At 45.0% G+C, this 26423-nt stretch overlaps 1 protein-coding gene across 1 annotated transcript; it reads left to right on the top strand.

Annotated features, from left to right (window-relative positions):
• Positions 1 to 22261: 22261 nt before the first annotated feature.
• Positions 22262 to 23974, top strand: PRSS23 (serine protease 23; the record flags this gene model as incomplete). The annotated part of the gene is made up of 2 exons (XM_082005889.1): positions 22262 to 22398; positions 22843 to 23974. The coding sequence occupies 2 exons, from the start codon at positions 22262 to 22264 to the stop codon at positions 23972 to 23974; spliced, it is 1269 nt and encodes a 422-aa protein (XP_081862015.1).
• Positions 23975 to 26423: the final 2449 nt, after the last annotated feature.

Here is a 26423-nt window from a genome sequence, read left to right as displayed (position 1 = left end):
GTGACAGATAAGTATCCAACAGCTACTGTCAAAGCAGTGCAGAAAAGTACATTGTACTTAGATTAGAATTTGCCTAAGACTCAGACCTGAGCAGCTTTGTCCTGCAAAAAGATTTCAGGGTCTTCAGGGAGCATGGGCAGTTTGGTCTTCAGATTTATATCCCCTGCCCTTGCAGCAGTATGTGTGCTGTAAGATACAATGGGATGTTTGCCTGCTATTTAGTCAAATCAAAGTCTCTTTCTGTGGTGACTGGGAGGGACTTTTGGGGCCTGTCTACTCCCTCCTGACTTCTGCTGCTGCTGCTTACAGGAGCGCTCTCAGCCTGAGGGCAGCTCTGGCATCTCTGCCTGGTTTCATAAAATGGAGCCAGAAGGCAGCAGCGTGAGTAAGGCAGGATCCCATGTGACTGAGTAACCACTGCTTTCCATGGGAAGATATTTCTCACATTAGAAAGTCCGGCGAGTGGGAGGGGGGAAATCTATAGCAGTGGTTTGGCTTGGGACAGTGGAAAAGATATGTGATGCAAGCTAAAATACTGGCCTCTCTCACCTTTTCTTGGCACAGAAAAACTGTCTCTTCTTTCCAGCTCACAACTGGCAAAGACTGTGCAATGGTTATCTACTAAAAGGTGTTGTAGTTCTGGGTTCCTCATTGTGATTTGTATTTTATTAGATGCAAAAATGCAAAAACTTTGGCTTTGTCCTGCCTATAAATAAAAAGACTGGGCAGAATCATTCCTCCGACACAATCCCCCAGAAAACGAGGAGGAAGTTCACTCAGTGAAGCAAAGGGATGGTAAGTGGAGCCGTGCACATCGTTTCTGGCTCCATCCAGCTTACTGAGACAGCTTGCCAACCTCGCTCGTCAATGATAATGTATTCCATTTTCCTCCCCATGACATGTGAAGTTTAAATTAATCAGAGCAGCAAACAGAGACAGAATCTCTATTGACTGATTTTGGCTCAAAGTACATTTTCTAATTTCCAACCACATTTTTCATGGAGGTTAAGATCGTTTTATGACACAGCCATGTCTCCTTGCTTTTATGAGAATACAGCTGGATTCTACAAAGCAGGTGTGAGTCCCTGCCCTTAAAATTTTAGTCTATATTAAAATAATAAAGGGAATAGTTATAAGGGAAACTTTTCTCCCTTTCTGTGAAACAGATGCTATTAGATCTAGCTGAAACCTCAAGTTTCCATTCCACAAGATATGCCAACATTTGAATTCCAATTCTTTTATGGTAAGAACAAAGAATGCTATTCTGACTTTAGCTTTTTGGAGTATTAATATAATGTAATATAAAACAAAATATGCTTGGAGACAACAGTTAGTCAAAGGAATCAGATCAAAATATCATCAAAGTCAGCACTGTTATAAAGGAAGCTTTCAACGTCAGTGAAACAGGAAAAATACCCTATCAGAATATTTTCAGGCAGTCGTAGGTACTTTAATTATATATACAGTTGCATTATTATATAGGTAGAAAAGGTGTAATAAATAAATGGTGAGAAGATGATGGAGGATTAAGCTGTCATTTGTCAGTGAGGATTTACCTCGGGGTGACGGCAGAGGCGGCCGCTCTCCTCATTAGTGGTGCCCACAGCTCCTCCTCACCTTTGGGTGAGACAAGCTGTGTATCTGTTTCCCCACTTGCTGTGAGCCCTGCACGTACCCCCACCCTTGCCTTGTGTTGTAGCGGGTTCGCAGGGGTGTATACCCAGGGCATGGAACCAGCCGAGTTGCCAGGTTTTGAACCACCTGCTTTCACCGGCGGGTTATTTTCAGGCTGCCTGACCCAGAGAAGATAACGTATGCCCGCGCCGCGGAGCAAGAGAAGTGCTGACATTTTAGAGCAGTTGGCACAAGCCCCTGCCTGGCCGCTGGCTCCTTGTCCTTGAGACGTTCAAGTTCACCTGTGATTTTGATTTGATTGCAGTATCCCAGCAACTCCTCTTTGCCTTCCAGAGTGCCGGCTGCTCCCTGTGCTGCACCCCTGCAGACTCTGCCAGACTGCGTCTCTCGGCTGCGGGTACCTTCGTCCCAGTTCCCTTACGGCAGCATTGTGCATCCTTCCTAGTGTGCGCGGCCTCTTCTCTCCACATGAAGATCTGGAGCCTACAGGGGGAAAACCAGAGATGGCAGAAATAAAGTTTCAACACAGTTACCTGTATGTATCTCATTTAATCATTTGCTTATTGCCATTCCCTTTCTTCCGCTGGCAGGCAGGAGCAGTGCCCGATTCTGTAACTCCACAGAGCATTTGAAGTTGACTGCATTCAGCTTCTTGGAAAAATCTCTTCTGGCAAAATTCTCTTCTGGCCACAGAGGGACCGCTAAGCGAAAGAGACTTTGCCAACCTGCAGTCAGTCCCAGTTAAGCGCCAAAGGTCCTCTGCCTTGGAAACCACTGGGAAACGTGACTGCAGAACTAAGGTGGCAACTACCTCCCACCCCACTCTTTTGCTTCAACTTCCAGAAGGCTGTTTCTGACAGGGTCTAGCAGGACAGGCATCCAAACTATGAGGAGGCTGTAGGAACTACCCAAAGCAGTTAAGCATGGAACTGTGTACTTCCTGTCCGTTGCATTTAATAAATGCAATAGTCGAATAAAACAATTAGCTGCGTCTATCATTGGGCATTAGTTGTCACCTGCAGTAAGTTAATATAGTTGAAAAGGCAAAGTGATTGGTCAGAATGACTTCTTAAAGATCTTAAGAAAAAACTTAAATATAAGCTTTCAAGATTTCACTTGGCATTTCTTTATATTATGGCTCTGACAGTAGTATCTCTTCAAATAATTGTTTGCAAAGCAGCTTTTAAAGTGAATTTTTATTCCAGGTTACTATTTGCTATAGCAATGGAGAATGATAGTGCCTGCAGCTGAGCATGGAAATGATTAAGGGCTTCTGGGCAGCACAGACAAACGTTCCCTCTTCTGATGGCTCCAGCGGGAAAGGCCAGAGGGAGACATGGAGGGCTGGGGAAGACAAAATGTCATCAGGTAACTCAAGGAAAGTCCAGTCAAGGGTAAAGTGACTTAGAGGTGTCAGTGCAGGTTTAACTCCGTCTTTTTAGCCCATTCCTCCGTCTTATGACCCTCTATCCCAGCCCATTCCTTCATGAGACCCACAGCTTTAAATTTTTGCTGTGACTGCTTCTTAACAGGCTTTTGGGCTTCTAGTACTTCACTGTAGTAAAACGTCTATTTCTAGTGCAGAAAACCTGTCCTGGTTCTATTCTGTCATTTAACCAATCACAGTTTCTTAGATTGCCCTGTTTTCCTCTATAAATGCAATGCTTGCAAGAAGCAACTGAATGTTAAGTCTACCAAAACAAGAACATCTTTTTCAGCAGAGGGTGTCAGGAACTTGTGTTCTTGGCAGTGTCTTTGTAATTCCACTTTTATCACTAATTTTGGCGAGTGATCAGGAGGGAAAAAAAGAGTTATCTAGCAGAAAGCAGAGGGAATAAACTGTGAAAAGGGAAAATGGACAATGTAGGCTGGCCTCCTGATCAGACATCTGTGAGGCAGAAGAATAATCCTCCATGGCAAATGTCTCATGGAGATCTGTAGAGAAATTTAGTTTGTAGGAGACCTCTGGAGATATCTAACCCCATATCCAGCCTGCTGGAGCTCTCTTGTGCACTGAACACAGCCTTATCATAGAATCATAGAATCATTAAGGTTGGAAAAGACCCCTAAGATCAAGTCCAACCGTCAACTCAACACCACCATGCCCACTAAACCATGTCCCAAAGTGCCACATCTACACACTTTTTGAACATCTTCAGTGATGGTGACTCCACCACCTCCCTGGGCAGCCTATTCCAATGCTTGACCACTCTCTCGGTGAAGAAATTTTTCCTAATATCTAATCTAAACTTCCCCTGGTGCAGCTTGAGGCCATTGCCTCTTGTCCTATTGCTAGTTACTTGGGAGAAGAGACCAACATCCACCTCGCTACAACCTCCTTTCAGGTAGTTGTAGAGAGCTATAACCTCTCCTGACTAAACTCTAGATCTCCTAAAAAGTGAGTATGCAGGTATTACAGCTCCATCTGAGTGCATCTATGCACTCCAGCCATGCAAACATCCCACTACATCTCTGTAATTGCAGTGACGGTGTAGCTCTGCCGCTGCAGAGACTCCAGTTCCTTCTGTTTGTTTCCCAGCTGGTGTATTAGTGTGGAGGAGCTCCCCAGGATGTCCTTTGCCTCCAGGGACTATAAAGGCCTCCTCCAATGTTCTGTCTCCTGTGTGATTTTGTCTCCATCCACAGATGAACCTACTTTTAATTCTTCCTCAGTAGGTTAGAAAAGACAGCCAGAGGAGCGTTTCAGCAGGACCAGACAATGGCACATGGAGGTTTCCCTTTTTGTCAGGCATTCACAACGGGTCCAAGGCAGCAGCAACCCGAGTAACTGTCAGCTGGTAGTTTGGAGACATGGGCTTGTAATCTAAATCCAGTCTTCCAACAGCACCACTCTTAGACATATTTACCAGTTGTCCCAGCAGAAAGGCGAGACTGAGCGAGTGAGGAAGACCAGGGGTTCCCTTGCCCTGGCATGGAGAGTGCCGCATGCTAAAGGAGCAGGTTGCTGGTGCATCAGAGGTCTCTCCGGAGCAACAGCACACCACCGATCCCAGAGGGGAATCACAGAGGCTGTTGCCTAAACTGAGTCTCTTTTTAATTCCCACACTGGATGATCTCTGTGAAACTGAAATTAATTAACCACGAAGAGGAAACAAACAGCTCCTCAGAAAACTTTTGGAAAGAGAATCAGTTTAACCTCAAAAGCTGCTGTTTTCCAGCTCCACATTTCTTTTGTTTTCTGTCCCTCAAACATTTCCCAGAAGAAGGAAAATCAGCTCCACAGATTTATTTCTATCTATCTCCTCAAGCACATTAGAAACAAATTAAAAGTTCTGTCCTTCACCAAATGTCATATGTCACAACAGGATCTCTGTCAGTCTCCTGAAACTACTATAGAATATGAAAGAATATGAAATTCAAAGGTGAGTTAAGTACTAAGGTTAGGGATGTAGCTGAGAAACCTAATTTAATTAGAACAATATTGCCTACTGGATGGGAGTTCAGGGGACCTTGGCTTTATTCCAGATTGTGCCAGTAACATGGTGTGCAAACATAGGCAGATAGACTGCTTTTTCTATTTTGATTGCAAAATAGGGTGAGCAAGTATATTTTATTTTTCTTTTTTTATAATGCATAGCACAGTGCAGTTCCAAACTGAGTTAGGACTTGTGGATTCTGGAGAAATATAAATAATAGATGTAGCAATATAATGCAATATGGTTCTTAATCAGACAGAGCTCCCATTGATTTCAATGTGAATACTGCCTGCAGGATCAGGTCGTCAGGTCCTAATTAAGGCTCAGTCAGCTGTCAGCTTTCCCTGCCGAGTTCAGTACAGGGGACCCAACTTCATCTCACCCTCCTTCTGCTACTCGCCTGCCCTCACAGCCGAAACTCCATATTCACATTCAGAACAGGAGCATTCATGACACACTGATTTAATTCTGACCAGGCCTGGCATTCCCGTGGCTTTGTTAACGTCTGTGCTTGCTTCGGTGCCGTCGTTTATTGTAAGCCTAATAAGTACATAAAGGCTGAGGAACGGGAATCCGGGCAGACTCACAGCAATGAGCTTCAAGGAGCTTGTTTGCCCGGGCAGACAGACTGGGTAAACAATTAGCTCCAGCTCAATCGTTCAGGTCCTGTGGAAGAACTGGATGCTTTGCACTGGCCTCTCTCCATGACGTTCAAAATTTGGCTTTTCTCCAATCAAATATTTAAACATTTGTGATCGTTTGTCCAGCCCCACAGGCTCAGTTGGGAATTTCTGCTGCATTCTATTTTTGTAAATGGAAATAGGGCGATTATTTACTAAGAACTTTGAAAAAAATGTGCTGAGCTTTACAGCAAGGGTAAAAGAGAGTTTGTTTGAAAGTCATATAATGGAACAGGTCAGCAGCTACCAGCATAATACCATAAGCAATGTACACTTAGACGAAGTATAGCTTGGAGCATTGCTGTCACAGAGCCTTCTGTGTTCATCGCTGGTAGCAAGCAGCTGGCTTTTAATAAAACATAATGGAGAATTTGTTATTTTAAAACTGCCTTTCCATCTGTAATCGTGCCTGTTGCAGTACAATGGAGAATTGTATCCTTATTCCTTCATGCTGGCAATGCAGGAAATATTTAACAAGTCCTCGTTAAGTATTTATTTTAAAATACGTTAATGGTGTGTCTCCAAATCAGTAAAGTTAGTATACTTTGAGTCATGCATACATGTTGTACATTTTGTATCAGGACGTCACGTTTATTATAATCCACGACTTTCATGGTTTCAGATTGATACAGTAAAAGATGCACAGTATTATGTAAGTCAATCCGTATATCACAAACTCCTACATTACACCCTATTTCACTTTATCCAACCCAACTCTTTGGTTAGTGTAAAGAATTTGAGTAAGTTCTCAGGAAATTAATCTGCTGTATGCCACAGGTCTGCCAACCCAGCTTCAACACGGTAAATAAGTAGATAAATAAATAAATCCATTCTGGTAAACAACAAATGAAAAATTGCAGGGAAATATTTTTTATAGGACATTGGAAGAAAATCTGAAAAAAATGTTGCTTGTTTTCATTGTTTTTCACTTGTCTTTGAGAACAGAATGAACCCATTCTTACATAACCACTAAACTTGCTATTAATTGTCTTCTTCAGCCATATACACTCAAGATGTTTAGAAAAGAACGGAGGGTATGCGTTGATCACCGTGTGGATGTCTCAACCTGTGAGGCTGTACACATTCCCATCAAGAACTCGCAACCTGTTCAAAAGCAGTGGATGGTCCCTGATGGGTATTCTGCAAGAGAGGGGCTTTATTCGACCGAAGAGGTGAATCTAAGGCTTAGCTTTGGACTTGGCCCTGCTTTGAGCAGGAGATAGGACTCGAAGACCACCAGAAGCAACTTAAATAATTCTATCGTTCTCTAAACAGATTTGACAACAGCTGATGGTCTACATGAATACTAATGACAGGTCATCTCATGTAATACTGACAGCAGAGATCTCAGCAGGGAGATGTTTAGAAGAAGCAGAGAATCATTAAGATTGGAAAAGACCTTTAAGATCATCAAGTCCAACCATTAACCCAGCACGACCATGCCCACTAAACCATGTCCTGAAGTGCCACGTCCACATGGTTTTTGAACACTTCCAGTGATGGTGACTCCACCATCTCCCTGGGCAGCCTGTTCCAATGCTTGACCACCCTCTCTGTAAAGACAGCTTTCCTAATATCTAATCTAAAACTCCCCTGGTGCAACTTCAGGCCATTGCCTCTCGTCCTATCGCTGGTTACTTGGGAGAAGAGACCAACACCCACGTCACCACAACCCCCTTTCAGGTAGTTGTAGAGAGCAATAAGGTCTCCCCTCAGCCTCCTCTTCTCCAGACTGAACACCCCCAGTTCCCTCAGATGCTCCCCGTAAGACTTGTTCTCTAGACCCCTCACCAGCTTCGTTGCCCTTCTTTGGACACACTCGAGCACCTCAGCATCCTTCTTGTAGTGAGGGGCCCAAAACTGAACACAGGATTCAAGGTGCGGCCTCACCAGTGCTGAGTACAGGGTTACAATCACTTCCCTACTGCTGGCCACAGTATTTCTGACACAAGCCAGGATACTGTTGGCCTCCTTGGCCACCTGGGCACACTGCTGGCTCATGTTCAGCCGGCTGTCAACCAGCACACCCAGGTCCTTTTCCGCCAGGCAGCTCTCCAGCCACTCCTCCCCAAGCCTGTAGCGTTGCATGGGGTTGCTGTGACCCAAGTGTAGGACCCGGCACTTGGCCTTATTAAACCTCATACAGTTGTCCTCGGCCCATTGATCCAGCCTGTCCAGATCCCTCTGCAGAGCTCTCCTGCCCTCCAGCAGATCAACACTCCCACCCAACTTGGTGTTATCTGCAAACTTACAGAGGGAGCACTCAATCCCCTCATCCAGATCATCTACAAAGATATTGAACAGGACCGGCCCCAGAACCGAGCCCTGGGGAACACCGCTTGTGACCGGCCACCAGCCGGATTTAACACTGTTCACCACAAGTTTCTGGGCTCGGCCATCCAGCCAGTTCTTTACCTGGCAAAGAGTAAACCTGTCTAAGCCACAAGCCGCCAGTTTCTCCAGGAGAATGCTGTGGGAGACGCTGTCAAAGGCTTTATACTAAAGTCCAGGTAGACAACATCCACAGCCTTTCCCTCATCCACTAGGCGGGTCACCTGGTCGTAGGAGAGCAGGTTGATCAAGCAGGACCTGCCTTTCATGAACCCATGCTGGCTGGGCCTGATCCCTTGGTTGTCTTGCACATGCCCAGTGAGCACCCTCAAGATGAACCTCTCCATAATCTTCCCAAGTACCGAGGTCAGACTGACAGGCCTGCAGTTCCCAGGATCCTCCTTCCGGCCTTTCTTGTAGGTGGGCATCACATTGGCAAGCCTCCAGTCATCTGGGACCTCCATGTCCCAGACGATGTTCAGGTGATCTGGAAGAACCGGCAAATGCTAGGCAGAAGCTACATAGAAGCGGAGTAAATAGTTCAAATGAAAGTTTTGAGAAATGTTGGCCTGCTTTTCCTAGACACAGTTTATATGGCCTCCAAATCAAGAGAAGGGCATATAGTCACAGCCTGGGATCAGGCTGTGGCACTAAGCCGATAGCAAAAGAGCAGAGTGAAAAGGTAGAAAAAAAGCACACTCATTAGCAGAAGATTAAAATATCATAAATCAGCAAAGCAACCAAGAGACTTACAAAGAAGAAAATATTTCATTTCCCCGGGTCTAATACTCAGAGTCTGGAAAATAAGGAAGAGGAATTTGCCTGTTCATTAACAAAAATCAATTTGACTTGACTTAACTAATATTACTGAATTTAGTGGCAGGATTTCTGTGATCAGACAGTTTAAGTCACTTGTTATAACTAAACCAGCAAGTAGTGAACTCAAAATCACAGAAATTGTATGTCCAAAATGGCATCGCCTCTTTGTGCCGCTGGTAAGGGAAACCATTGATCTCAAACTTTTTTGAACCACAGGATAAATATCTACTTAAAACACCTCTTGGCAATGTATAGATAAAGTGCCTTAGTCTGAATGATGTATTCTGGATTTCCCACAGTGACAGTGGGACTTTCTAAAAATTACATAAGAATAGGAAAACTACAGTTTCCCATATCAAAAATCAACACAGAAAATATATATTAGCCTTGCCAACTAACAGAGGTACCATTCCAACAGGTAAATATTATTGCTCACAGCTGTTACTAAAATGAGACATTTTAAAATCAGGACTTATCAAAAGCTTGTCAAGAAGCTCTCTTGACCACTGCTATCAATTTTCGATTAGTCCTAAAGCAGAAGGAAAACTGTAAATGTCTGGAAGAAAGTGAAGGTGATATGAGTATTTGAATTGGATATATGGAATTACCCAGATAGCTGTGGGCTTTTCTACTCAATTCCAATCTCAGACCACATAGCCAGATTGATGATATATTTCACAAAGGATTAAAGTAATATAATTAACATTTATGGAAACAGATTTGTCAAAGAACAATACTGCTTTTGATGAAAGTTCTAGAATAACAGTAATTGTACTGATACAGTATATTTAGACTTTTAAGGTCTTTGACCATAACACGTCTTGACAAACAGCTGAAGTATAAATAGAAATAATTAGACAATGATGAAGCAAAGACTGTAATGTATACCTACAGTGTAATAAATTCAGGTTCAAGACTGACTGTTCTTTAAAATGTCTTTCTAGCTCAAACAAGACTGGTGACCAGGGGCAGAGAATTCCACTGGGTAGTGCAGGATGTCAGGCTAGATCGCAGTGCTTCCTTCCAGCTATAAAACCTTCTTCATGTGCGTAGCTTGGCTACCAAGTGAAGACAGACCAAAGTGTTTTGCAGCACCTGAGGCACAGCAAAAGCTGGTACTTCTGGCTGGGGTCTTCCCTCATGGCCCAAATCCACTACTCCAAATGGTAGTTATATGGGATCCTCATACTCATACACTAGGAGGAGGACAGTGTCAGGACCTTTACTTCTCTGGAGTGTGGCTAAACTACCATTTGAGAAGTATCTGTGATGTCTGGATTGGGTGCAGTGCTCACTCCTCTCCTGTCCTAGGAAGTCTTCTGCCAAGGTGGCCATGGAACAATGGAGTTACACAGGATGCCTCTCAGACTTACTGTCTTAGGCTGTTGCTAAATGTAGGCAGGTATCTATACCCTGTTTGTCTTACTTCATATTTTTAATGAAGGTGAGAAAGTTATGTTAAATTCTAAATTATATTTACAGGTTTGATGCATCACTCAGCTCCTGGTGTGGCGTTGAGGTCCTAGACTCAGGTTCATACTATCTATATCTTTATCCAATTTGGCTTGTGTGTGGTTGTATACATGCCATTAAAAATTAAATTTGTGTGCTTAAATCTCTCTCCTTGGTACAGATGGGAACCCAACTTCGCTGAAAGAGTGTAGACCAAGTGCATAGATTGGACATTTCAGAAACAGGCTTTGTCACTGAGTAGATTTGAGAGAGGAAATGTTTACAGACCACCAGTAAGTACCTGGTACATAGTATAGAGCAGTACAGGGCTATTTTTAGACACTAATCTTTGAGTTTTGAAATACACTCAAAGGCACACTGTGTCAGAAATAAGTTATAAGAAATACAGACTTGCTATAAATATCCCTTGTGGGATGCGTCTCTGCAAGACATATCATCAAATGATTTTCTTACCTTCTAGGCTTTGAACTATCAGTTGTAGTAATTAGTGCTGGGAAAGAGCTATTGGATCACCTAAACTGCTACATGATATTCAGGATTGTTCCCTGTCCTAATGTTTTGCCTCACAGTTTATATAACCTTGCAGAGGGGGAAAACCCCCCTGGGATACTATTTCACAACCAGTTCGCAGTCAGAAATCTTTCTGGTGACATTTAGCCCAAATATGTCTTTTCTTATCTCATCACATTGTATCCTTGTCATTATACTCTTTAGTACCATGTGAAATAATTCCTCCTTAGGGTCCTATATACTCTACACTGCAAGTGTAGACTGTTAGATACATCCTATGATAAACTATGCAAGTTTTCTTTATTTACCTTTAATCATTTTTAGTTTGTTTTTTCTTAATCACCTCCAATTTGTCTACATTTCACATGGAACTAGGTAGCCAGAGTTAAATACAGTACTGCAGCTGTGGTCACAGCTGAGAAGCATAAAATCACAATTATTACCTTGCAAAGATGTCATCTGCCACAAGGGAAGGAAAAAGATCATAGGTTAGTGAAACAGGTTGCCTATTTGATAGAGAAACCATTGCTGTTTTCATAGCTGGATACACTATGTTTGGAAAACAAGCCAAGCTCATCTTGACAAATGTGAACATGAGCTGCCCAAGAGCAATTCTCTGATGAGGAGCACTTAACTCTGAATGGTGTATTGCCATCTAACTTTAAAAGCCAAATGTCATCTCCACACGAGCTGTCTAGGCTGCCTCTATTGACGCCCAAGAGAAAATAACTCCAGACTGCAGTTCATTCCATAATAACTTCAGCATCTAACATGGGTGGGATGGATTGCCCTCTGGAGGTGCCTCCTCTCCTCTGACTTAAAGATGGCCTTCCTTAGGCTACTGGCATAACTTTTAGGTGGCTAAAATTAGCTGAGCTTGATCTCGTTTACTTGTTCCCAAGCTAATCATAACTGACCTCTCCTGGCTCTAATACGTCTTCTCTTCACGTTTCAGACCAGAGACCCCTATCAGACAGTCCCATGCATGGGCTGTGATGGCTGAACAGCCCTCCTGTACGCCTGGACCCCTGTGTTTGTTCCCCTTAGGAGCACTGATTCACGGGTGTTATGTGGACTCACAGAAATTCTACCAAGAAAGGCTTATTTGACCGAGAAACTTAAGGCAGAACCGCTTATTAAAATAGTCCCAATTCCTGCCTGGTTCTCCTTTGCCTTTATCTCCCTAAGCTGGGGAGATACACTTGCTTTAGGTGTTCCCACAGGGCCTACATCCATTGCAGGATGGTCTTGCCAAGAACACCACCTTCAACCCTTCCTCTCCCCGAAGGAAGTTTTAACTGTATAGGCTCTTTCTGCACTGCCAGACAGATTGTAGCTAGGACATGGGCTGAAATATGATGTGGTCCCTCATGAGTCACACTGCTAACTTCATGCTGTCTTCATGCAACATGACCAGGCATCAAACTAACTCTGAGTTCAAGCATCTTAATAGAAATCCCACCAATTCTCACTGCACAACAGGACAAAGAAAGGCCCTTCCCAGCATTAGCCAAGCAACATCACTGCAGAGGCTGAGGAGCAGGTGGTGAAAGGTTTGACCAAACCCCGTGCCCAGCTCATCTGCACTACAGGCATGGTCTCTCACCGTGGGGAGAACCTTCTCCTTTGCTGTGTGCATTGAACACAGGCTTCTCTTTAAACAAGCTGGGCACGAGGTGAGTATGATCTCCAACTGGAGCTGCAAAGCAGACTATAAATACCCTCAGTGACCTTCTAACCATATAGTAACTTCATGGTCACATACATTACTTACTTATAAAATGTTACAGCTCACTATTCTTAGATGAGTACATGGTGGATTCAAAACCGCTAGACGGAGCAGTGAAACCTACAGCAGAATCTAAACCCAGCAGATAGACACAGGCTAGCATGAAAACAAAAACAGTAGTGATGAATGTGATCCAGTTTTGCATAACACTGGAGATCCCCTTTTTCAGGAAATTCCTGAAGTTCTCAGGGAGTGCAGTTGCAGTGGATGTTTTAGTTTCAAGGTGTTATTTTGGGATTACTTCACTGTATTGATATGATGTTTATCCAAGTGGTGAAGATGCAGTGTCTTACAAGAATCTCAGTCTTCTTGGATCAAATCCAAATGCCTGTTTTATTTCAACAAGTTTTCACTATCATGAAATTAAAGGGACATTGTTAGTTTAAATATCACTTGTCAGATATGTTTTCAGTAGTATGAATAGCAGTAATTCCTAAGATCTGCATAGTTAAGAGCATATATAATATATATGTTTGTGAATTTTGAAGCAAGCTGAAATCAAAATGTTCTTCCTCATTTTCATCTTTCTATAGTTTGATCAAAACTTTCTACATAACACACTCTATTTCAAGCAGATATTTAGACAATCCCAGTCCCTGTCTGACAGATATAGGTAATCCCAGTAAACCTTTCAATTGAGAATGCTGGGGGGAAACATAGAAAATTATTCCTATTTTCAGTCCAATGTTACCTCTGCTGTTTCCCATATAGTAGTAGATTACTTTTCCAATAATTTTAGAAACTTTCTGTAAAGCCTGAGTTGTCTCAGGCAAAGCTCTTTATTTGCACATATTTTATGTCTGCAGGTAGAATTGTGCAGTAGACACCTTGCCCTGTTGGGATGAATTGCAACTAAATGCTCATATATCCCTATTCACCCAGGAAGAAGATGGACACACTGAGTGGGATTCACTTCACGTAACTCTAGGCATCAAAAAGTTAGCTTGAACCTCTCCTAATAGGCAGTACAAGGGAATGAGTGCTTTTAAGGAACAGTTGTCTGGCCTATATTTTATTTTAGGATGTAATAAATTGCCCTCTGAGGTAGCCCCTAGAGGCCTGCAAAAGGAACCTAGAGTGGTCATGCCTAGCTTTTAGTTGTCTTTATTTGGGCAGAGGAATCCTCTCCAAGGCTAAAGTCCTCCACCCTCTTCCACTGCATCACACTCGCTGATGACAAGAATTTTACCAACAGAGGAAGGACATTGTGTACATTCAGCTGTCAGTTTTCCCACTTGGCAATCTTTTTCATAAACCAAACAACTCAGATTCTCAGTCCTCACATACTTCCTTTAAGAGCTGACAGCAAAAGCATCCTGCATCTGGGAACTAGGAATAAGTGCCTCCCCCACCACCCTTGCATCCACAGTCTTGGAAAACCTGAGAAAGAGAGTTCATTCTCTCTGGGTGGTATCATCTTCTGGTGCAACATGTCTGAGGCAAATATCTGGCTTTCCCCTTCCTGTCATCACAGCACCCAGTCATGGGACAGTCGCTGCTGTATTTATCGTCGTAATACTGCACTGAGACAGAACACGCTCTACCACTCATGCACAGACTGGGAACCAAGGCAGGAGAGCCTTCCCGAAGTCCTGCAGTGATGCAGGGGCAGGGACGAGGACAGGACTCGCTTCTCCAAAGTCCCAGTCTGCATCATCCTTGCCTTCAAAATAAACTGTTCTCAAAGGGATAGAGAATGACTTCACCTTTAACTTCTTCCTTCCGCAGTTAGAAAGGGCTTTGGGAAACAGGGCGTCTGTGAGCCTGGGTCTCTGTAGGTAGAGGGAGCTGGGTAGCCGCCATTGCAGTGGGGAACTCCAAGGCCCTTTCTGCTGCATTACATCAGCAGTGAGCAATGGGAGGACTCATCTGAGCCAACTGTGGGTTGTCATTCTTCCTTCCAGACTCAGTGGCCTCTGAAATCACTCCATTGTCTGTGGCGGAATCTGGCACAGGCCCATAATGCCAGGTTACTTCACTTCCCTGCAGAATAAAAGATTTCTTCAACCATGAGAAATTATCTCCTGACAGTGCCATTCATTAGGGCTCCCACCTGTAGACTGTTTCATTTTCAGCTTACTCGCAAGGTGCTGAAAACTCAGCGTGTGTGTTATCACTTGACAATATAGTACAGCTAATACCTCTTCACCCTTACGTATGCTGTCACTTACTGCTCTTTGCCTTAACAATGGCTCACAGTAACACTCAGATCTTGGACTTCACTCTCTTTCGAAAAAAGCTTGTGCAGCCCAATTTCACCAGAGCTCTTGTTTCTTAAGAATTATACACATAGGGAAAAAAGAAATCTATAATTGGTATTTTTCTTCTCTTTTGAGTTAGAAAGTTAAAACATCAGATTTTCTCTATAGCTGCTGGAGAGAACTGGACAGTGGCTCATTTTTTCTTAAGGTAGGCATTAAGAGAGGCCAGTCGAACTGTCTTTTCTGAGCTTATGGTGCAATATATGCCCTAACAATCATAAAAATGTAGAAGTTTTTATGGCAACCAAATGTCTCATAACTAAATTTCAAACTAAACATTCTTCTCCACTTCTTTGGACAAGAAAGAAGTTTTGCCCAACACTTTCTTTAAGGTTTCATTCTCAGGTGGAGTCCTGTAGACACCAAGCCCTGTGGCTCCTATTCATCTATCACTGCTGTACGTAGAGGCACATAATGTCTTATAATCTGTATAACTGAAATACCGTGGACTTGTAGCTATGGACCAGCTCCCCATGGTCACAGGTGCTGTACAAACCTAACACAAAAAGGAGGCGATCCTTTCCCCTAATCAGAAGTAGAGAGATAGCAGTCAGTCACAGGAAGACAGAGATATACCAGGGAACTGTGAGAAGGGTGGTGGGATGGCTCTAACTATGGACATTTACATAGACACTTTTTTTTGGAGCAAGTGCCTTCATCTTTCCCAGCACTGACTTTCATCTGCTGCTCCGGAAGGAGAAGGTCTGTAGCCCTGTATTGTATCATGGATAGCCCAGGGCACCCCAAACCCCGACAGTTAAATGAGGCGAACCTCACCATATGTATCTTAGCAGTGTCTTCTATCTCTGCCCCCCTGCCTGCTGTAAATATTTCTATCAGTGTCATATCTTCTAGGATTGCATCTATTTGAATTTGTACCTGTAGATCAAACAGTCCTTCTTTAGTCAGTCAGAATTTATTCTCAGCAACTGTAAATAAAAAATTGGGGAAAACATACAAAGAAGGAAGCAACTATGCTAATATTTATTCCTTCTTCCCACTAAAACTCTTGAAAACATCAGTGTGATACAGGAAGGCTGATACATCTGGGATAAAGCAGGAAAAGGACATATAGAGAATTGTTCAGTGGAGGGTTTGCAGTCATCTAGAAGTGACTGCTGGGCAACCTGTACTTTGCCAGAAGAGTAAAAGTGATCAAGAGGCCTCGTTTGGTGTGGTGACCTACTACAGTCAGGAAGACCTGTGAGAGGAAAGCTGGGAAGGCCTGGGAATACACGTGGCAGCTGTGAGAGAAGAGGCTGTATGCCCATGGGAAGCAAGAGCCCACCTGGACCACTGCTGCAGCCCTGAGTCCCACTACGTAACCAGGCCTCACAATGCTTTCACCCCCTGCAAGACACGGACCACCTCCTCCATCCATGCAAAACAGCAGAGGTGCAAGGGGCAAAGCTTCCTGAGCAGTGGGACCGCGTACCTCATCAGGAGGCAAGTAGATGCAGAGTGCAGGTAAGGAAGAGTTCTGTGGTTAGTGCAGTGTGGCTGATGGAGACTTACTGCTTACTAGCTGCCTACTGATACTCCAGGTATCTTCCTCGCTGTTGCATGGTCATTTCCTGGTGGCCCAAGAGCAGCTGAACTTGTGTCACCAGCCCTTGCTTCCCTCTGACACCAGCTGTGTTTCTGCTGGAGATGTTTGCCCTCTACCTGTGGGGACCTCTCCCTCATGTTGTAACTCTCCTCCTTATTCGTAGGTAAGAAACACTTGTCAGAGCAGTTATGATTTTTGTAGCACTCGCTTTCTCCAACCATCCGTTAAAGCCTTGCCACAGACCCAAATGGGCTTGGTGCTAGGCCCAAATAAATGCAAATTAGAAAAAATCATGTCCAAGAATGTAAGATCCTGTAACATCTCAGCTCCTCACGTAGGGTCCATGCGTGAGACACAGCTTTTGCCGTGCTGCAAGCTCTCCTGGTCCTTTGCCAAGGGTGGCAGCGGGGTGAGGAGATCAGCAGAAGGCAGCAAATAAATTGATTCCTATGAAATTTATACTTCCTTTCTGGAGTAATGGCAATCAGCTGGGAATTTTGGCAAAAAGTTTTGTGGATTTTTCTTGCAGAGTTAAAACACATTGCAGGATTTTTGCCTTCTTGGCTCTGGTTTCCTCTTTTCTTGCCAGATATCATTATAAGGATTCAAGAAGGATGAGTAATTAAAACCCATGCAAAGAATGTGTCTGACAAATTCAAATATCTGCCCGATGAGGCAACGTAGGTGACAGACTGCAGAGCTCCTGGAGCATCCATTTATGCCTTGCAATGGCAGGAGGGACCCCGAGGGGTCACCCCCCACCTGGGGACCCTCCGAGAAGGCACCTGCCATGCTGCGGACCCCAATGTCGGGAAAAAGAGCCTGGCACCCTTCAGGCCATGGAGGTGCCACCACTGCACCCCGAAACCTCCTGCCCCAGCCCTCCTGCCCCCGAGCTGCCCGCACGGCCGGGACACCGCGAGTAAAAACAAGAATGAGGAAAAAAGTATAGTTTTCCTCAGGAAATAAATGAAAATGGCAGTGTATGAGGAAAAAAAAAGGAGGTGACGCCCCACAGGGTGCACTGGGGCGGCGGCCCGCGGGGGGAGGCCTGCGTAGGACGGCCCCGGCCCCGGCCCCGGCCCCGGCCTGGCCCGGAGCGGGGCGGCCCCCCGCGGCCACGGGCGGCCGGCGGGACGGGCAGCGGGCGGCAGGGCCGCCGGGAGCGCTGCGGAGCGGAGCGGGGCTCGGCGGCGGGAGCCACCTGCGGGAGGCGCCGCTCCGCCCCGCGCCGCTCCGCCCCGCGCCTCGGAGGGAAGGCGCCCGGCGGGAGGGAGGGGGGAGGCGTCCCCGAGCCCCGCGGAGGCGGCGGGAGTGATGGGACCGGCCCCGCCACCTGCCTGACGGCGCCCGGAGACGCCGCCGCCGCAGCGGGGAGCTGGTAGGTAGCGGGTCCCGCCGGGCGGGAGGGCGCCGCGGGGTGCGGGTCGCCCCGGAGGGCACGGCGGGGACGATGGCGAGGGCCGTTCCCGCCCCTCACCTGCCGTCGAGCGCGGCGCTGAGAGGAGCCCGGCGCCGCGGGGCTCCGGCCGCCCCCGCCGGGCGCTGCCGCCAGCCGGGCTGCGGGAGCCGCTGTCCCGGCTCGGGGCGAGCCCTGCTCGCAGGGGGGTTAATTTTTAACCCCGCTCGCATCCACGGGAGCGCTGCCGGCGCCGCCTCCCCGGCGGCGGGCGAACAAAAGGGATAACGCGGCTTCTCGGCGCCCGTCCCCGCGTCGGGTGCCCGGCGCGGCGAGCAGCGCTGCTCGCCTGTGCCGGTGACTCGCTTCGGAGGGACGTCTGCTGAGGAAACAGCTGACAAAAATCCGCCGTGGCTGCGTTTCGCGCCTGGGAGGCGTCAGAAGCAGCTCCCCGCTTGAGCCGCAGCGGTCCGATACTTTGATTCATCACCGGTGACCGAGAACATCCGTGTTTTGGGTTTGTTTTGTTTTTAAGAAATACAGCACACGACCTCTTCAGCGAAGCGGCTGCCGGAGCCCGCGGCAGTTGTTCGCCGCCCGCCCCGAGCAGGGTCGCAGGGTCGGTAAGGTCCCGCCGGAGACCCGCTGCGCGGCCGAGCATCGCCCGGCGGGCCGGGCAGCCCTGGGCCGCGCTCCTGGCCCACGGCTCGCCGTTCTGTCCAAGCTGAGCCCCGCTGCCCGCCTGTGACACGCTCGCTCGTGTGCAGTGGAACCGAAGCCGCTTTACGTTGCGGGGAGAGAGAAAGAGGAAAGAAACGAGGCAGTAAAAATACTCTGTAGGAATTGGACGAAGTGGTAAACACATAATACGATCCCTTTCCTCTGCGTGTGCGTGTGTCGCTGACACGTGTGTCAAAATACCCGCTGTGTACGTTAACAGACACCCTTGGCCTGCCAGTAGCAAAGTTGGTTTCAGGTTTTCCGAGACATCTCATCCTACAGCCCTCAGGCTAGCGGGTAGGGCAGCGCAACTCCCGCACGACTCTCAGCATTGCAGGCAGGCTCCTAGAGATACTAGGTTTTAATAGCAGTAAGGCTTCTGTAATTCTTAAAGCGCGACTCAATTATTTTTGCTGTGTTTTAACAAGTTCTGTGACTAAGAAAAGCAGCCGAGGTATTTTGGCATGGCGGTGACAGTGATTTAGTTCACCAGTATAATTTGGTTTGAGGCAGGTTTTTCTTTCTTATTTTCTTGGTTTTCTGTCGTCTTTCCCGCCCCCCCCCCCCCCGTGTTAATCATTCTGGCTTCCAGCACTGTGGAAAAACTTTCTTCATTTCAAAATGTAATGGAGACTGTTCGCTTCATGGGCTTTCATACTGTATGTTCCAAGATTTATTGTTATTTAACCATCTATTACAAGAACCACCCCTGAAGTAGTGAACTCTTCCAGCAAAATTACTTGCTTATTAGAAAATGATTCATGTCCGTCCTGAACAAGGCAGTTCTCTTTCACCAACATCTATCTCAAGGCGTGCATGCCCATAGCAGGCAGGGAAATGTGTCTGTAAAGTGTTTCAGCGGCGTGGGGAGCCCCGGGGTAGCTGTCACTGTTTCCATTCTCTGAACAATTTTAATGCCATTAGCAAGTGTGATTATGTACAAACCGCTTTCTAGGGGGTTCCTAGGCTGGATATCAGAGCAGGGCTTTGTACTGAGTCAAAGGGTGGATTGAGTTTATGACACAGTTTAAATAGAAGCAGAAGAGCAGTACTACAGTCGAGCAGCACATCGTAATTCATTCAGTATCGTTTTGTGATGGCTGCTCAGGGAAGTACTCGCTTCTTACCAGCTTGTTCGCTTTGAGAACATCCTTCAGGGTCACCCACGGGTAAGTAGCTGAACACGGAGAGTGTTAACCCTGTTTTTTGCTGCTTTTTGGTTTTTCTTTAAACAAAAAGGAAAAGAGAAAGGAAAAGGAAAGAAGAGGCTGACTAGTAGGTGTCTCTTTAAACTACTTTTTAAATTCAAACTGCTTTTAAAATGTCTTGATTTTTCTGCTTAACCGTTTATTTTTTCGAGAGGAAGTATCCTGCATGGAAAGAGGGGGAAGAAGTAGTATGCACTAATTTGGCATCTTGTTATTAATAAGACATATTTATTCTATTTATTGCAGCCCAGAGCTGGTTTAGTACCAGTTACGTCTCCAGATAAGACATAATTACAAGGACTTCAGTAAATGCCTTGGTTTGTGAGCAGTGTTTAGCTTCTATGGTCAGGTATAAACTCACAACTGTATTTTATTTTTAGGTTTTAATAATACTGAAATAATAGAAAAGTTCTGTAACTGATGGAAAAGCTTTTTTCTCCCCTATACCTGTGATGTGGTCATAGCACAGAAGCAGGGGAGGGGTGCGGGAAGGTTTGCCCAAAGACATGGAGTAGGTACTGCTTTAGGGAGCACAGCACAGACACAGATACCATCTTTTGAAGCCTTTTTTGGGGACCAGCCTGAGCCCCAGCCTCTGTCTTGCTCTCTTCACCGGGCGGCTGCCCTCTGCTGTCTAAAACTGCCTCGGAAAGTGTCGGTGTTGCTGCAGTGGTGATGGGAGGGAGGTAAGGGGAAGGCAGGTTGCAGGGAGAGGTAATTTCTCTTCTCAGCCCCGACGATGCTCTTGGAGGAAGCGGAGAAGCTGCTGGGCATGCAGTCCCTTCATCAGCTCACTGCGCTGGCAGGCACAAGGGAATCTTGCTCTTGTGCAAATAACCACTGACAAGAGACTTACAGTTTTCCCCTGCCAGCTCAATAAAGGCCAGCATTGGCTCAGTTAGCATGCATGATTTTTAGATCCAAGAAGTGGCATGAGTGGTGCAGTTTAGACAGAGATTCCGTCTATCAGGAAAGTTTCAAATGTAATTTGTGGGAATAACTTTGGTGTGAAGCAGATGAGAGCAGACTGCTTATAAATATGTGCTCTTAATAATGGGGTCTGCTGCCTGACGCACAGCATAACTGTGATTTAGTCTGTTCTCAGCTTCTAACTGGGAGACAAGTAAACGTTTCTGTGCACAATCCTCACTGTCACATGTAGGACAGTTAACAATTGACTTATTGTCTTTGTGGGGATGGAGTGGTATCATTTGTCCCTGTTACCTTCTTTTTCTGTTTTCCTAATCACTGTTATACAACAAGTATATTTGATATACAGCAAGTGGGACATCGTTATATCAACAGGATTATCTGACAGCTTGCAAAACCCAGCCACCTGCAATATTAATCTCTGCCGTGGAAGGAGCCAGAGGAGCTGGTGGTTTCATTAAGCAAGTATTTTCCAATTTGCGGACATCCAAAATTATGCAATTCTGCTTCATGTTTAAAATGGCCTATATTTTCCAGCATGACTTGCCTGTTAGGCGTAAAGCAATGCATTCTATAGAGCTTAGCCCTTCTAGAAAAAATTACATTCCTTTAAAGATGTCCTCTTTGTTAATGAAAAAATTACCAACAGAATGTCTGGTCGCTTCTGGAAGAATCAGTGCCTGCCTCTGTGGGTATCAGTAGCATCAGCTCTGTTCATCTACATCTGCTTTTTTGCAATGGAAATGTTTTGATATCCTGCATGAGTCAATTGGTATTTTGAAGATTGTGTGCTTTAATTGTAGCCTCCATTCCCAAAAAGGATTCTACTAACAATGGAAGAATCCAGGCCCAACATTTGAGTTGGACACCTTTGGACTTTAGCAGTCTGTAGCTTCTGAAGTCTTTTTTGGTGCAGCTTAGGGATGGAGTATTCCTAAAACAAGCATTGGAGAGAAGGATTTTTCTTTTTTATTCTTAGATAGCTGTGGTCATCTCCTGCATGATTTGCTTTGGTTTACTCGTTTGAGGTATTTCAGGAATGATCCTGCAGTTGTGATCAGTGTAACCTCAGCAGGGTTTTAAATATGTGTAAGCTCAACATAATCATGAAGTTTTGTTTGAATAATCTTTGTGAGAGGGGAGATCCTTCCTGCCTTCCTGCCCAGGGCGCAATGCTTCCTGCAGCGATTCAGCTGTATGACTAATTTTCAAATAAACTAAAGTTACACATTTTCTTGACACAGTACTAGTGCACGCTGTTCTCTTCAGTCTAAGGCAATCTGCCTGTGGTTCATAAACACATTTGCAGTCCCATTTGCCTCCCTGTGCTCGGGGGGGGGGTTGGTTTGCATTTCTAATTAATTGAGTTTATAAAGGAATAAAGCAGTATGTTAACTGAAAATTCCCTCAAGAATTGTAAACTTACTGCATTAGCTGCCCTAGCTAATGGAGGGTCATATCACCCTGTCTCATGTAAGGCAGGGGAGACCGAATGCTGCGTGGAGCAGAAACCTTCCTCTATGAGTTGCGAGGGGAAGCGAGTCTCCCGTGCGGTCATGTCCTGCAGCCCAGCTCCTCTTCAGGTTACCTTCTTTGTCCATCTGCCTGTTCCTACCATCAGCGTGATGTCTCTGGCTAAGACAGCAAACGACGTGGGGTGACTGAAGGACCTCTCTCAGTGGAATCAGAGAGTAGGTGGGAGCTTTCAGAGAATGCTGTAACCTAGCTGAAGTAAGCCACATTTACTCTTTGCAGGAGCTATGGTTTCTGAATGCAGGAATTCACACAGTCTGAATTTTCTTTTCCGTGTGAAGACAAATGCCATAACTTCCTACTGATGTCAGCTGGGCGTCGGTGGCTCAGCACATCTCAGGGTTAAATGCGCTGTGTTTCAGTGTTAACCTGGGGCACTTGTTTTAGGATACAAGTTAAGGTATTAGTCTAATGCTGAGAAGCCTGAAGGACTTAATGATAGTTGGCTCCATGCAAATCGCTTGACCCTTTTTATATTACACTTGGCTAGCAAGCCATTGCTTAGCAAGGTAGATTAATCTTGCGACATGTTTGGGTGAATAACTGGACTTCCTTTTGCTTTCCACAGACCGGCATTCAGAATGGCAGGCTTGTCTACTTTAATCCTCCTTTTGTGTGCTGCTAAAGATGTGATGCCCTCCAGTTCTCACTGGAAGCCGACTTGGCCATCTTACAGAGTTCCAGTTATCCTGCCACAGTCTACCCTTAACTTGGACAAACCGCAGTTTGATGCTGAAGCCAGACTGGAAGTGGTGTCTCCCTGTGGCCCAGCGTGCCACAAAAGTTCTCCGCTGCCAACTTATGAAGAAGTGAAGAACTACCTGTCCTATGAAACCTTGTATGCTAATGGTAGCCTCACTGAAACTGAAGTGGGCATATATATTCTGAGCAACAGCGGTGACGTGTCTCAAGGCAAATCTCGAACTAAGAGGCAGATCTATGGCTATGACAGTAGGTTTAGCATTTTTGGGAAGGACTTCTTGTTGAATTACCCATTCTCCACATCGGTGAAGCTATCTACAGGTTGCACGGGGACACTAGTGGCTGAAAAGCATGTTCTTACTGCTGCTCATTGTATCCACGATGGCAAGAGTTACGTCAAAGGAGCTCAGAAACTGCGGGTGGGGTTCCTAAAGCCCAAACTGAAAGATGGCAGCAAAGGGGCCAATATCACCAACTCGGCAATGCCTGAAAAAATGAAATTCCAATGGATCCGAGTGAAACGGACACATGTCCCCAAAGGATGGATCAAAGGCAATGCCAATGACATTGGCATGGATTATGACTATGCCCTGCTGGAACTGAAGAAGCCTCATAAAAGAAAGTTTATGAAGATAGGTGTGAGCCCACCAGCAAGACACTTGCCTGGAGGGAGGATTCACTTCTCTGGCTACGACAATGATCGTCCGGGAAACCTGGTTTACCGTTTCTGTGATGTCAAAGATGAAACATATGACCTGTTGTACCAGCAGTGTGATGCCCAGCCGGGTGCGAGTGGATCTGGGGTGTACGTGAGGATGTGGAAGAGGCAGAATCACAAATGGGAGCGTAAAATTATTGGAATATTTTCAGGCCATCAATGGGTGGACATGAACGGCACCCCACAGGATTTCAATGTAGCTGTTCGTATCACACCCCTCAAATACGCACAGATCTGTTACTGGATCAAAGGCAACTACCTTGACTGCAGGGAAGGATAAAGACAATGAAACTCCTTGAAAGCACTTAATGACTGTTTTTAATTACTCATATGAGGAAAGGCTAGACTTCTGCTGCAAGTGTGTGTGATACAATCTTGCAACATCGGGATGTGATATATCGCTTTTCAAGCAAGCCACCTTGTTCTTAGGAACAGTGTGGGGCTGTGTGGTGCTGTCATTGCAGCTCGAAACTGGGGAGAAAGGAACGTCTGCTGGGTGGGGAAGGAGCAGGTGGACTTGCTGAATTCGCAGCTGAGCAACTGAAGATTAATTAGGGGCGGATCAGTAAACAGTACGAAATCAGAACCGTCTCCAAAGAATCTTATAAAAGGGACGCTGTTGACTATCTCATGCCTACAATGTTTGTTTTAATAAATCCTAGGATTAGTAGAAATGCTTTGATCTGAACTTTTAAAAGAAAATATTTCTATGCTGTTGGGGGCTGAAGAGGGGCGTTTAATGGTGTTTGCAACCCAAACATTACAGCTTTGTGTTCCTGCATGAGAAAGGGAGTGTGAAAAGGGCAAGGCATGCACTGTGGGAGATGAATGCCACACAAATAGCTTGAAAGGTAAATAACTGCATAACACTTCTAACCTTCTTTCAGCCTGAGTGATTTGAGACTTTTTTAGTAACATAGTTAAGAAAAATGCTTTTTGAGCAAACAGACCTTGATGTTGCAAGGACTTGACTGTGAAGATGATGTTGGTCATTTGAGCAGTGCCAATGCATCCAGCTTTGGGAAACACAAATCATACATGGGCTTAAATCTTTATAGCAGCTGGGGCATAGCCTTACACCTGGCAGGATCCCTATGAATATACTGTTATAGAAAGTGTATGGGGACAGAGGCTTGTTTTCTGTTATGACCTACTTAGATCTTTTAAGGAAAATCTCATGACAGCAACTCAGATTTTCAGAGGGGAAGCCTGTCTTTGGTCTTGATGGTCGTCTGAATTCCTGCCTGCAAAGTAGGTAAAGGGGAGAGCAGGACAAAGGTTCTACTGAGTTTTTGCCCTTTTTCTTGAAGATCCATGCTGTTCTACCTAAAAACACACCAGGTAGAGGGACCCTAGATTTGTAAGTGTCTCTCTATCGTATCTCTTTGACAGTGTAATTTGTACAGCATCTTGACTTCCGTTTGTTGTGTTGTTTGCAGCAGGGATCCCTCTCCCCATCAGATTGTTGAGTTACAAATAATTCTTGGCAAATGCACAGTTTGGTAATTCTACAACTGGAATAAAACCACATTATAGGATGTAGTCTGAGTTCTCTATGAAGTGATGCTCTGCTGTCTCTTACAGATAACGGCAACTTACATTTTTACTGTAGCAGAATTGGAGTTTAAAACAAGAATTGTCTTTTATAGGTAAAATCAGTGCAGCCAAATACTTGTAGCTCAGCAGACAGCATTGGGAAGTCAATGTGGTCTGTACAAGCAGTGTTGCTCAGGTGGATTGTGCCACTGTATTGCAGTTACATGGATAAGTACATGCTGCCATGCCAATATTATTTTGTTAAACAGGAGGATAGACACTGGCTCCAGTTCCAGTTTCTCTTCCATCCATCTCTCACCGCCTCCTGATGTTTACCAAGTTGCCCGTGGTGCTTGGTGTTGTGGGGCAAATGCAAGTCCCTGGTGTGAAATGGCAGAGCTGGGAAGGAATGAATCTAAGCAGAGCTTCCCTATGCTATACGAGGAACATGTTAATTCAGCTAAGCCTTTTTTACACTCTACTAATTACTATGGCATTTGTAAACATATGCCTGATGGTGCTTTATCTTTGTGATGGCTTTGGCTCTAGTTCTAAAAACCATTTTTTGCTAGAGCTGCCTATGATTATTATTTTTATAGGTGCAGCATACAAAAACATGGAGCCTCATGCAGGCTTTTGGTGCACTCAGATACAAGCAGTTACTAATGCTTTGAAATATGAATAATCACCATATGTATCTGATGATCTTTTTCTGCCTTTTTATTTTAATTTCCTTTACTTTATGGCTGTTATCTGGAGCACTTTTGTTTGAATGTATCACAGTGAATAAAGAAAAGTTATGGAATTTCAATGCAGACATTCTTGTATTTGTACTGTACTTGAGTTGCACTTTCAGTCTTGTTTCAATTACTTATTTGGAAGGACATTCCGATACAGAACAGTTGTATTAATATGCTCAATGCCATTTATCTTCCATCAGTTTTCTACATGTTATAGAAGCAGTTTAATTTTTTTTTTCAGTAGGCTTGGTTACTCTGTGTCTTTGGACAGTAATAATCAGTCTTAGCTTTCATCTATTTGTTGCATTTCCAAAGCCAGTCATAAGCTCAGATTAGTTAAAGCTCAAAATAACCTATTAGACTAAAGAGTCACATTTTTTTTAATTAACTTTAGGGTTGATAAAATATGTAAGAACTTGAACCAGTCAGTATAAGGTGATAAATCAGGTCCAT

The sequence above is a fragment of the Phaethon aethereus genome, assembly GCF_964289735.1.
Source record: "Phaethon aethereus genome assembly, chromosome: 1".
Classification (NCBI taxonomy): Eukaryota; Metazoa; Chordata; class Aves; order Phaethontiformes; family Phaethontidae; genus Phaethon; species Phaethon aethereus.
This window is presented reverse-complemented; position numbering and strand designations above follow the sequence as displayed.